At 38.6% G+C, this 13,838-nt stretch overlaps 2 protein-coding genes across 4 annotated transcripts; both read right to left on the bottom strand.

The window, feature by feature from the left end:
* Nucleotides 1-1,489: 1,489 nt before the first annotated feature.
* LOC141914001 (uncharacterized) lies at nt 1,490-6,567 on the bottom strand. 3 transcript variants are annotated; one of them, XM_074805244.1, is made up of 7 exons: nt 6,503-6,567; nt 4,948-5,475; nt 4,656-4,777; nt 3,945-4,022; nt 3,359-3,457; nt 2,800-2,919; nt 1,490-2,235 (listed from the first exon to the last, which is right to left on the bottom strand). In XM_074805244.1, the coding sequence occupies exons 2-7, from the start codon at nt 5,078-5,080 to the stop codon at nt 2,074-2,076; spliced, it is 714 nt and encodes a 237-aa protein (XP_074661345.1). In that variant the 5' UTR covers nt 5,081-5,475; nt 6,503-6,567; the 3' UTR covers nt 1,490-2,073. The 3 variants fall into 3 exon arrangements, with proteins under 3 accessions (XP_074661345.1, XP_074661347.1, XP_074661346.1); XM_074805246.1 differs by having other exon boundaries at nt 6,487-6,531; XM_074805245.1 differs by lacking the exon at nt 6,503-6,567 and adding an exon at nt 5,554-5,730.
* Nucleotides 6,568-7,514: 947 nt separating this feature from the next.
* LOC141914007 (proteasome subunit beta type-4-like) lies at nt 7,515-12,799 on the bottom strand. The gene is made up of 7 exons (XM_074805251.1): nt 12,678-12,799; nt 11,610-11,816; nt 10,977-11,123; nt 10,023-10,104; nt 9,626-9,748; nt 8,894-8,982; nt 7,515-7,765 (listed from the first exon to the last, which is right to left on the bottom strand). The coding sequence occupies exons 1-7, from the start codon at nt 12,791-12,793 to the stop codon at nt 7,753-7,755; spliced, it is 777 nt and encodes a 258-aa protein (XP_074661352.1). The 5' UTR covers nt 12,794-12,799; the 3' UTR covers nt 7,515-7,752.
* Between the last annotated feature and the right edge of the window lie 1,039 nt (nt 12,800-13,838).

Genomic DNA, 13,838 nt, shown 5'->3' with positions numbered 1-13,838 from the left:
ACCTTGAGCAATATCTTTAACGTTTGAAATCTTACAATTTATAATTTCTACATTTTTACCAGCTCAAGAACCAATGAATTATTATTGATTAAACTCACCTGATGTGTTTGTGATGAATAAACATAGAATCAACAACATTAGAAAACGAAAGATGTTTCTTTCACGATACATTTTGTTCGTCTGAATGACGCAATATAATATCACTCACTTATATTCATGTGATTAACTCCCTTTGAATTTTTGAAATAAATCATTTTAGAGGAAGTTTAAACTTTCTAAGTTCAGATTTGAATGACGCAGTATAATGTCACTGGCGTATGTTCACTCAATTATATTCATGTCATTAACTGAATGAATAACTTCCTTTTTCGAAAAAAATCTTTTTCAAAGAAGTTTTATGTGTTATGACTTACACAATTGAGAATAACAAGAATTTTCCATTCCGTGCGGGTGGGGAAGGTGGCCGGAACAGATCATCAAGGGTCACATTTACATTTAGGAGTCTTGTGAATGACAGAAAAAACACATTTTTGAAAAGTGAAAAGTAAAATTATCAAAACCAAACAAACTATGGATTAATCATTTGTGTTTTCACTAAAGACGATATACTCGACACCCTTTCATGTTAAATGAAATAAGCCATTGGTTTTTCCCCATACGAAAAAAACAGGTCTTAGATAGATATGTAGACCTGAGCCAGGGACGTGTGTATATAAAACTAGATTTCTATACATTAAGATATTTGCGGACCCAAAAATACGGTGCCTGGAAATTGTAAAAAGGTTTATTGTTGATGATATAATCATAAATCACTTTTACCTAACTGCTCGTAAGGCCTCATGAAAATCCACTATGGCACCATCAGACGATGGCCCAAATTGCTGCTGAACTAAAGCTGATCAATAGTGAGTGAGTCGTATTTGCATCTTCGATCGAGTTCAGGAGACCACAACGTAATGGTAATCTTCACAAAACTAAAGTTCACAACGGTCTGATGTTTGATACCACTGACATTAGGATGGTAGAGCGACGTACATCCAGTCGACCAGGTGAAGTTAGAAGGAGTGTCAAGCGCGCGTTTAGGTACATCACCACTATCTAGACCATTTTCTCAGTTTTAGATGTTTTTTTTGCCCCTCAACATTTCGAATTCCAATAGTATACGTATTAAACTACTATTTAATAAAAAAATATCAAATACAATAATTTTGGCAAAAAATGGTTTCCAAATAGTGATGATGTACCTTAAGATTACTCTGCAGGGTTAGAGGTCTTGTCAGAAGTTCTCCAAGATAGTGTCCGATGTTCCACGTGGATCGTAGAGCGACGGAGATCACTCTGGATACTGAACCACTTCCAGACGACTCAAAACTTGAAGAATTAATGTAATGAATTATCTTCGATTCTAAGCAACCAACAATGTTCAACACGTACAAAGTAATCATTTTATTGATTAATCTAATATATATTGTAACAAACTGTACATCAGACACGCGTACAGCGACGTACATGTACCGATATTTCACAAATTAAAAATTAGACAGGTCCATCCCGCTTGAACAGTAAAACAAAAGGAATACAACTAATAATAGCACCATTGATTATATATGACTCGGACTCATCGTGTCCCGTGGCACCGGCGACAACGGTTTTAACAGGTCGCACAATTACTAGATAATATACTGTATCTAACGCTGAATATGTTGTAGGTGGATTTTTTAATTTTGCCATGCTCATTTTTTTTGTTCCTGCGCTTGGTTCGCACGATCTGACTCAATATTACAGTCGTCTAGAACTTTATGGCTTAATTTTCTAAGTTGGTAGATCAGTTCAAACCAAAAATGGCCTATGCTGGATATAGAAACAAACAGTGGACTTTATGATTGGCCATAAAACTAAGCCTTCTCTTTGTGTAACTTAATGCACTCTGTACCAACTTATTACAAATGTCCTGGTACCCGTTAAAACGAATCCCGTCATCCGGGTGTGTACAATATGCGAATAAGGTATAGTTCTCATCATCATATTATATTAATACTATACAACCGGTATAAGAGCTTTGGTAAATGCAATTTAGGAACAGCAACTGGATGAAGATGAACCGGACGTCGTGGGGTGAAGGTCGTTAGTTGTCAGTTTGATGCTCTGTCGTCTGTAAAGTTCAGCACTGGATTCTGTTCCGATCGTCGTAGCTCTGTTCCGATTGTTCCGCACGCCATTCCGAATGTCGGACAACTGGAAAACAACGACAAAAAGTGATGACGTATTACACACTCGTTCCCACAATAATCTAACACGTAAACAAGTAACGTAAATAAATTATAGGATTGAACTGGTGGCAATCTTTAATTTAGCCAGTTATCTTTATTACCAACTTAAGGGCAGTTTTGACTCTGGTGGCTGCAGTTGCTGAAATGTTTGTTAAAGATATCCGGCGGATACCATAGTAACAATCAAACACCCTGTTTCGCTCCCGGAATTTGTGGTGGGTCTATAAGGGACACTCAATCAAAAAATCAAACGAAATTTACCAGCCAAATAAATAACAGGGACAATCCCTATTTTAAGAACAATGAACTTTTAATAAGTCACTATGTCAACTATCCACTGGTTATCTATAACCAACTTTTGAGCATCTGCCACCCCTGACAAATACTATGGTAACAATGAACTTTTTGAGTGTCACTTTGTCAACTATCCACTGGTTAACTCCAACTAACGTTTGAGCATCGTATTCCTGAAGATTGCTCGTTTAGTTTGGATGTTTGAAGCATAAAAAAGTACGAATTCATAAAATACCAGTTTGGCATGGAATGTTTCGATCATGGCTGTCGCTAGTTGTTGAAAAGTTGCCTCCACGTTCGTGTTGTCTTTAGCGCTGGTTTCCTCGAACGCGTATTCGTAATATTCTTCTTTTAGCTGAAGGGAAAAATAGATCGAGAGAGAGAAAGAGTCAACAACCTTAACAGCTCTGGGAGACGAACCCACCATAGGCTCCGTCTGAGAAACTTAAAGTGTAAAAGAATTTGAACCATACGAAAACTGCTTTAGGAAGCTTTTCTATTATTTGAGAACGAAGGTTCGCGGCTCATCTAAACTCTTTGAGCACAGCCTGCTATTGCCAGGCTTAGAACGAATATTTGGCATAACTGGTCAGGTTTAGGATGGTGATTGACGCCACATCCATCGTCATGGTGTCATGTACTCGGTCTATACTGTGGGTTGGCAGGGTTACGTGCCGTTGCTGAGTGTAGCGATGCCATCAGGTTCGAATCCCTGCAGAGGGAGGATTGTAACCGAAAACAAGTTTAAGTTTTAAAGGTGACATCAATCGCCCATCCGCTAGTAAATATAGTACCTTGAATCCCATTTCGGCTGTGACGCATCTCTGGTCCTGCAAATCCGACTTGTTACCGATAATGAAAACAATGGGTGGTGATTGGCCCGTAACTAATTCCTTAAAAGTGAAACGGAGAAAACATTATATATCTGCCATCTTAAAAAGGAAAATGTTCTTGGCTCATCCAGTTCCCGAAAGACCCAATCATTTTTCAAGAATTTAAAAACGATAATATCTTGAAATTAAAACGGAATGAAATTCATTTGAATAATCACGTGTATAAAGTAAAAGCTGAAAAATGATACCTTTTTTTTCATTTTTGCTCAGCTTAGAATTTGACCCGGCCGACCGCCTATCTACCTTACACATTACTTTTTTTTAGTATCATGATCAAGCTAACAATATCAGACCCGGCAGTTATAGAAATGAACTGATAACAAATTTTATTGCAGTTTACAAAAATGACCCTCCCGATTTGGAGAAACAAGGTATCCATTTTTGTTTAGCTTTTATACCAGTGAACAAAACCACGCCTTGCTTATTAAAGTAAAGCGCTGATCAACCAATATGTCTTTGAGAATCAAGGATTCTCGTGGTGTTATACCTTATCTATACTGTCCAGCCAATAAGTCAGCTTGCGAAAGGACTCCATACTTGTGACGTCATAGACGAGAAGGATACCCTGCAAATGAATGAGTATTATGAAATGGAAGAATCACTTTCTATGTACTCGAGACATTCTTTGGAAAGTATGAAGATGTCCCCATCGAGGTGTTGAAATTTTCGATCAAACCTATTTTCAGTTTGAAATATAATCGGTACTTATATCTTGACTTAATCGATAGAAAATAAGTACTTTTGTTTTTTCAATAAGAAACTAATCTTAACGAAAAACAAACTGAATGTATGAAGATGACCCCGTATGTGTTATTCATTATCTGTTTTCAAGGGTATTCCCAATTTTCAAAAATTCCAAGCGTTCGTCACAATCGATTTGAGATAACACTTTATTCAACACTTCTTTACATGAATAGATACGTTTCAGGAAATTTCCAGATAAGAAGTTAAAAATGCAAGTGCTCTGCGATGACTTTTCGCGACATTTGACATAAGTTGACATAAGTCAATAACTAGGGTGGCCCATATTTTCAGAAAGCTGAATCAAAAATTGTCACCAATATGAAACTGATTCGCAAAACATACCCCCCCCCCCCCTCCCCATCAGTTTTGTAGGTGGCATAAAAAAAGAATTGTCACCTAACAGAAATTCGATGTGACTTGTTTAATGGAATACATTGAACCCCTCATTACGCACCTTGGTTCCTCTGTACTGTAATCTGGTAATCGTACGGAAGCGTTCCTGTCCGGCCGTATCCCAGATTTCCAATTGAACACGTGCCCCATCGACGTTGAAAACCGGTTTTATCAAATCGATGCCTATTGATAGAGATAAAAAATACAATGAAAGACTTCATCTTCCGTTATATAAGTTATCATAATAGATTTTCTATCGGACAAAAGATTTTTGTAGACAACCAAAATATGTGGGAGGGAGCAATAGACACCTAAGAAAAGTTTATCATGATGAGCAAGGCTTATAGACCTACCTATAGTTGGTACCAGTGAAGGACTGAATTGTTCTCCCATTATAGCCTTTAACAGCGAGGATTTTCCGACACCAGTTTCTCCTATGATCAGTATTTTGTACGAAGCATCGCAATTATTAGTTCCAAAAGCCATTCAACCTCCCAGCCGTAACGGGCGGTCACCGTTAGCGCGCGTTTAGCCAATCAGAGGATGATCTCCTGCACGCCTGCGGGTTACAGATCAAAGATGAACTTCTTGTCTGTGTACCCTGAGGTCCTTTCTTCCTTGAAACACCACGAGCACGAGGAGCATAGATACGTCTCTGAATTGATGATGTCGTCCTTTCTTCCTTGACTTTGCTGTGTTCAACCTCAGCTGTAACACCGCGAGCTTGAGCAGAGACACGTCTGGAACTTGAAACGGTGCTCTTTTCTTCCTTCGCTGTTCTTTGACCTCAGAAAAATCGGGGACCTGCGACTTAGTCCCAGTCAGTGGAAAACACAACGCTTTCTTTAATAATCCATGAATCTATATTATTTACTGAGCACCTGAAAAGAAGACACGAATCAAACAAGTTTTTTATCGGCACAAACATTACTACCCTCAATATTTCAAGTGAGACCTACATGACTGGAACGCTACATTAATAAGGCCCTACTCTCCGTACGTATTAGACTGATATGGGGATAAACATATTTCAACTTCCTTATCAATATTGACCCTTTCTGTTGTTTGACCTTCATGTACAGTTACATACATATGTCTATAGGCCTGATCGTAATCATGAATTGAATAAATGCGCGGTCATGATTTTTTAAGAGTTTGCCCAAACGCCAGGCGTAATGGCTGCCAGATCTCAGAGTTTGAAGGCCGATCGCCTAGTGGGCCATCCGGGGCAGCATGTCAAGTATGGATCAGGCTTCCCTTGTTTTGTGAATAGCTTTTTAAGTTTCTAAGGCCTCGTGATTTTTCTAAATTGGATGAATTCAAATCTTTGAAACACGCAATCAATTCATGCTGTGAATTCAGAGAAGTTTAGCCCATTTCCGAAGAATTTTGATCCTTTTGTTCAGGATACCCAAAATCACCCTTTTCAACTTCTTTACTAGACCACACCAGGGATGTATTTAGCAAGGGGTAGCCTCCCAGGAATTTTGCAAAAGTGCCCTTTTCCCAAATATCAATGTTTTTACCTATTGAACTGCCCTTTTTCAGGTTTCAATGCCCCCCCCCCCCACACTTTCGAATGCTAGATACGACCTGCTCACAGTAGCCTAATTCCCTTCTCCAGAGAGACAGAGGTGTCCTCCGTGTGTGAGGAAATGGTGAATTGAATGAAGTAAGCATCGATTTCGTCAAACACGTCAAACTTGATGAAAATCCCATGATGGAAAACACATGTACGAGAAGGTCGACATGGCGACTCAGGATGGAATTGAATCGAAACGTCTGCCTCACTACTCCGTTAATTAACGTATCTTCGTAATTATGAGTTTTTCTCCAATCGAATTATCTTCTTAAGCCACTTATCTATGATGCCAGCCCAACGTCAAACTTACCCACAGTTTTACTCACCCAGTTTTACTATGCTGTGTTTCTCCGATTTCTGTAACGCGTCGCGACGTCCTACAGCACTATCGCGCACGATGACATTGACAGACGACGCTCTGATAACCGAGTCTCATGCGACACTGCAACGGCAGCAAGCGCGCCAACTTTAAAATCTCTACTGGTATTAGTCTGATAATATCGGGTTTTGCTGTCCTCTTGTCTTTTCTTTGTAAATCTTGCTTTAAGTCGTTTAGGTTACTGGTTTCAAGACTATAAACCTTATTGTCGATGGCCGCTTTTTGAATCAATGTTTTTAAATCTAAGCTCAAAACCCATTTGTTCGTCAAAGCATTTAATTGACCTTGTTATAGTTTTCCTTGTTCTCTGGCTTATGTATGATGTAAACCAATGAGTATATTTCATATGGATTTTAGGCTGAATAAATCATCATTATTATTACCTGGCTCAACACAAGCCAGATACTGACCGTGGTCCAGTTGCTGGAGTCATCCACGGAAGGGCCACGGTTGGCACACTGAAGCCCAGAGTCAATAACGCAAGAGGATCTTCAAAAAAGGTCAGTTCCTATAGTGGTTTTAAAGTGTATGGTACAGTTGTTGTTTTTAACCAATCGCTTATCCTCGATCGATGGGCCAGTTATTCAGTTTGGTAGTGACCGACACACACAGAGCCATCTATCGGGAGTTGGCGAGTAATAAGTAGACCGATTCCGAAAGCTTCTAAAAGCATCAGAGTCCGTGTTAAGATAAATAAAGCACAGGAAAAGGGTTCGACCAGTCCTGGAAAGTGGCGCCGATTTGAGGCACTCAGTACTATGCAGCCCCTAGCGTCCTCAGCGTAGAAAAGGGGTCATAAGTTAAAATGGAAAAAGATAGGGTAAAAAGAGCTTGTAGAAATCCAGCAGTTTCCATCGACTCTTCAAAATACAGAATCGGATCCTCTTTCGGAGGAAAGACGAAGCAATTAGACAAAGCGAATACAAACTGTTCTTTTTCTGTACAAAAAAATGATGAATCATTTATTTTCACATATTTTTATTTATCGTTTTTTGATAATTTTAATTAATTTACATAATGTGAAACCAGAACGACAAGATTTTCCACCACAATCGAGAGAATGAATGGTTGATATTACTAAATGTTTTCTTTTTTTTCATGTTTCGTTGAGCGTAGACTCGTGTCAACTGGTGCCGTGGTAGAAAATCCCTGGTCTGGTGATAAACTTTTCTTAGGTCTCTACAAATGATGTACTTCTCATTCGTAACCCCTGAAAAATAAAAACATATTACAACTTATATTGCATTAGTGGGTTTTATTTGACTCTGGATTCTGATATACAATTATGTGGGTCAAATATTTGGCTCTGGACCCAGTTCTTCTACACTGGGTGGGTTTTATTGACTCAATGCTCAAGTTCTCAAAATCCAATGAAGTATGGAGTCTAATTTTAACCAATAACCAAACTAACTATTTTAGTCTGATCCACTGCTAACCTAAAATCGGATATTATATGAACCTGTCATTACAAGCAACGGTCTAACATAGCAATACAAAACACCTTCTATTGCAGCTATCAACCAGCTATCTGTCGGCCATACATCTCAGACGTTACCCAGACATTCACCATTTCCCCAAAACATGTTCTTCCAGGCGACGCCACCTCCTGTGGCAATACCCCAGGGGCCGGTTTCACAAAACTTAATTAACCATGAATTGTGATTAAATCACTAATCATAATTAAAGAAATTTAATCATGATTTAGGTCCTAATTATAATTAAAGTTAATTATGCTTGTGAAACCAGCTCCAGACTTCGCCATTCAAATGGTGATCATCTGAGTGTGTTCAGACATCAGGGGTCGGTTGCTGAAATGTTGGTTAGAGTAAACCAGTGGATAGTTGACATTGTGACCATTGAAGGTTCATAGTTACTATGGTATCTATCCACCGGTTATCTTTAACCAACCATTGAGCAACTGGCACCAGGTTGTCAGCTGCATAAATTATTGTCTAAATACTAAAATCTACCCCTAATTTCCAAAAATATTCAGAGGTAATATATTCATATTATTTGTAGTATGGTGACACCATTTATCATCCGCAGGCCAGGAATTTCTCTAAGCTTCATCATCTAAAAACTAACATCTATTGGATATAATGTGCTTTTTGGGGGTAAACTATTTTTATTCTTGTATATTATTCAAATTACCGATCAAGCGTCATCGGCACAATCGTCCCTGAAAATTTCAAATCCAAAATTTTTCCGAAATACTTAAAAACACTGATCACAAACTTGCTAGGACAAATATCACACCATTTACAAGTTACAACCTACGATTTACAATCTTCAACATACCATTAAAACAACATAAATTTGCAACAATTGAGATACTTACTTGACAAGTTTAGCGATTTCCCAGTTCGTCTTGGCAACGTTTGGCCCGTCGATCGTCACGCCATCTTTTGTGCAAGTTCCGATGAGATACTGAAAATATTAATGAAATGTTTAGAGTCAACCATGGAATAATTCGCCAAAATTAAGGATTCCAGATTACAAAAATTAAGTTCATAATAGTACAATAACCACACTCAAATGTGGTGAACAGATAATAAGATAAACGTTGACTATATACAAATCAAAAGATGCAAGTTCATTGTTATAATTGCAGCAGTGGCGAATAATCTGGGGCTGCAGTTGCTCTAAAGTTGGTTAGAGTTAACCAGTGGATAGTTGATATAGTGACAATGGAAACTTCATTGTTACTATGGTAGATATCTGGGGCTGCAGTTACTCAAAAGTTGGTTAGAGTTAACCAGTCGATAGTTGACATAGTGACAATTATAAGTGAATAATGGCATGGTACGATTGTAGCATTTATTTGATGGTTTGATATTCTAACTAACTTGGGTAACTGGTCCATCTGTTGAAATTTGGAAGTCTAGGATCACTGCAGTTGCTCAAAAGTTGGTTATAGTTAATCAGTGGAAAGTTGACAAAGTGACAATTAAAAGTTCATTGTTGCTATTGGTATTTATAAGTGAAACATCTACTGGTTTACCCCGGGACACTTTACATTAACCGGACTTAAACAATTCCGTTGTGGATATCAGAATTTCCGCTCTTGTACCTTATTGAAAGATCGCGCGTCTCGGTACCACAATATTTTCATACATTCGTCCAACATTTCGCGAGCTTCTTCTCGAGTTAAACTCTTCGATTGCTTAGCGTCGACTCTCTCACGCAACAATGGCTGAAATACCGAGAAATGAGCAATTAGGCGATGATGCAGCAACGCAAAATACGTAGGTCGAAACTGGCTTTAAGATGCCGTAGCTGTTCAGGACTCTCCAAATGGCGATTAATACAAATAGTAGTAAATTGAACTGGGACTCAAAAATAGCAACTAAACTGAAATACAGTCAAGCTGGCTAAATAATATCATCTAATACGATATAACTTATACCACCATTTAACAGGATTTAGATTTTCTGAGTACATGTACACGGACTGCAGTGCTCACTTACCAGGGCGATATAGGCGCCGTAACCAGTAGCCACGAGGTCTGCTTGGAACGCTACACCAATTTTATCAACGTAACCTAAATATCTGAAATAAAATTCAACATCGCAAAATTAGACTCGAGCTTTCATGGAAAGTCATTGAAAAGACATCAGGAACCAGTGTTTTCAATGAGAGCCAGGTCCCAGACCCGTCTGTTGTTTGCAAAGGACCCCATGTGCGGATCTAGGGTAGCACACAGGGCATGTGCTACCCTCAGATTTTCTAAGTGCCCCAGAAAATTATTACTATATTTTTATTGGGTGGAAAGAATCCCAAGTGCTTGGAAATTGCATCTGAAGGGGATAGTGCGCTTTTAAAATATTGCATGCCCTTTTGATTTTGTGCTACCCCTAAAATTTTGTCTTGGATCCGCACCTGGCCCTGCCTGTTTTTCTTTAAACCAGCTTTTGTTTCAGGGACTGTGACATATTATGGGACCCTCCTGTTTTTTCAAAGGGACCTGTGGCTTGTAAATTTCAAAAACACTGAGGAACTGGTTCCACATATGTTGGTCAATATTTGATACAACAGTGGAAACGTTGGAAATAATCTAATTTCAAACTGGTTGCCAAGGTACAGTGGAAACATAGTTTAACCCTTTCAGTGCTGACTAATTAATACCCTATAGTGCCAAAGATGATTTGAAAATTTTAAAAAATTCCACCCAAGTGTGTTGAATAACGGGAATACCACTATAGTGCGTCTACACCGCAGTGCGGTGTATTGTTAGTTACTAGTATTTCACTATGTTTGACAGGTGCTGCCATTTTTCAAGAGAGATAATTTCTAATTACTAATTGAATCAATACACCGCAATGCGGTGTACTAGCAAAATCTATCACTGATTTATACACCGCACTGCGGTGTAGACGCACTGAAAGGGTTAAAGAATCCAAATTTCTAATTCTCAAACTTACGGTTGATCGTCCTGCAGTCCAGCGACGATGTACGTATTCCACAACGGATTGAAATTCGTTCGTCTGTTGTACATCACCCTGGTAACCCACGAATGTAACGATTTAGGTGAATATCCGAAACCGTCGTCCAGACACTGCTCCGCTATACTGAAAACAATAATACAAACACGTATATTATTCAGAAAAAGATAAGGTCTTGAAAATTCATGAATTCTACCATAAATTTATCCACGACGTCATCAAATTGATTTAGTGATAATCGATCAACCCTTCAAGACGGATCGCTGCAACCATAAATTCTCTATGACATTCAATTTCATAAAAATATTTTTGAACGAAGGCCATCCCAAAAAAATCTGATAAATTTTCTAATCCGTTCATGTTTTACGTCTTTTCTTGAAGTGTTTCATATATCGCCGTATCAATTTGATGATGTCATAGGGGGATTTATAAAGACATCCATCTTTTCTAGGAGGGTCAACATCGCTGCTTCAATTTGATATCATTCGGGGAGTTATGTCATAGTTTCTGGAAGTTTCTTTATCCCCGCATCAATTTTAATGATATCATCCGGGGATTTATGAAAGAAAATGGGAGATTCGTTCACTAGAGGGCGTGCTAGTCGATACTTACACTTGTTGTTCGATCGTTTGCGTGAGGAATTGAAAATCTGCGTAATCGCCCGACGCGCCGACCAGAGTTTTATCGTTGACCTTGACGATGCGCGGAAGGTCGCGATAACGGGCGAGAGATCCGTACGAACCGAGCATGTCGGCAGCGAGCATCACACCACCGTCGAATTTAACGCCTAACACAGACGTGCCGGTCATTATAGGCTGCCTGTAAAACACAGAGAAAGATCACAGAGAGATTAATTTCCAGGGATGTTGGAAGCAATTTTTGATTGCCGCAGCCAAATGCCGATTTTGGACAGGTTCTAAATATTGTCGCAGCGAATTTACTTAATTCTCCAAAAATGAGATCTTTCGAACGGGATTTAAGGGCTCTAGGTCTAGGCCGACATTTAGAAATTACGATTTTGGAAATAATTATAAAATACCAGGGCCCAGTCTCTGTAGATTTTGTCTAGGCATTGATGTTACCCCTGTAGGTGAAAATTCTTAATGAGTGAGAAACCAGAAATTGAAACTAAGAAAGGCCTTAAGACTTTTTGGTTTTAAGGCTAATATATATATATAGGCCTATCTAAAGCAAGGCCTATCTGCATTCATATTCTCAACTTGCAGAATCTGAACCTTGAAGTTAGCGTGGTGCCTATATCAATAGACTTGATAATAGGCCTATAGGGAACCGCGTATTGACTTGTAGCCTTTGATCGTAATTTGTTTCTACTTTTTTTTAAAAATTGAAATCATTCATATTCAAAGATACTTGCTTTATTGGATTATTGAATTGAATTTGGTGAAGTGAGCATATGAAAACATAAAATCGCGATTTCAATACCCTATCCTTGAAATTATCGGTTAAATATCGGTCTTAGATTCGAAATCTCGGTTTGATAGATCTATCGACATTGATTGAATCACTAGGCCTTGACACGGAGGGTCGAAATTCTGAATGAAAAGACCCGAATCGAGAGATTTTCAGTCGTATTTTTTGCAAGTCACACTCGGTTAACGTCGAATTGACGATGAAATACTCGACAGAAAACGATAAAATCGGTTTGAATCGTTAACTTACATCGTGTGTCTGGCTGGTTGATGATCGTAGGTTGATTCATTGCCGGGAAAGTTGTAAAATTGGCCCGGACGCGGTCCATTTCGCCAAAAAGCACCAACATCGCCTAAAGCCGCCATGTTGAATATGCGGTGCCATCTACCGGCCCGGTTTAGAAGACGTTACAGTGTTGGAATATTAAATTCATGATTATACTCGGTTTCAAGAATATTTTGACAAAACTTTGGTTCATTACGGAAAAACGATAGGATTTGTTTCAATTTAGTTTATTCTTTATTATTCAACTTTGAATGCGCTAATTCAGGGCAATAGATGCTAAAGCATGCCAGCCTCACAGCGACAGAGACGCCATCTTTCGTGATATAGATGCAATACGCCATTAATGAGACCGAAGTCGCTTCGTGGGACAGCTCACCTTTAGAGATGTGTCCGCAACGCAAGATTATGGCAAGATTATAACGGGCCTTAACTTCTTGAAAGCCTGAGTTTTTTAGCATTTGAGACGACAAGCTTATAAAGGACCATGTAACAAAACTAAACAACTAAAATGTGTCTGATGGAGTCACGAGACTATGATGGGTATACCAGTGGAATTGCTGGAGTGGTAGTTATAGTTACCTAATCGTTGGTGGTAAGCTTTTTATAATCGGATGGGCTCATACCAATATGTTTTGTGAATATATATGTGGTTTGTGAAAATATCCGATCGTGAAACTAAACCACATACTGGTTACTGACTACTGGAGGGGAGGATGCACCACCAAAGGACCCATTACTTCTTGATCATCTTTGGTCATTTTTCCCCATTTGCATTACGATAATAAACAAAAAATTCAAATCTTCTTCAATTAAAAATGTCCTGAACACTCACGAGTAGATTCTAGGCGAGACTTAGAGAGATTATTGGGTAAAATGGTGGAAGGCATCTGTGCCAACAAACTTTAGTGCTAAAATTACAATCTCTTCTTTGTTAGCAGAAGGATCATTCTGCGCCCAATAAACAGTTAGAGTTAGGAGGGCATTTCGATGTATTGGTTATTGTGCCATTGACTTTTTATACTGCTTTCCCAGCACTTAGGAGAAAATGGATTAACAACGAACTGTATTAATAATAATAATAATAATAATGATAATAATTAGTGCTTATATGGCGCCTTTCCAATG

Source organism: Tubulanus polymorphus, chromosome 12 (assembly GCF_964204645.1).
Source record: "Tubulanus polymorphus chromosome 12, tnTubPoly1.2, whole genome shotgun sequence".
In the NCBI taxonomy this organism is placed as follows: Eukaryota; Metazoa; Nemertea; class Palaeonemertea; order Tubulaniformes; family Tubulanidae; genus Tubulanus; species Tubulanus polymorphus.
The sequence above is the reverse complement of the archived record's forward strand: the minus strand, read 5'-3'. Positions and strand labels throughout refer to the sequence as shown.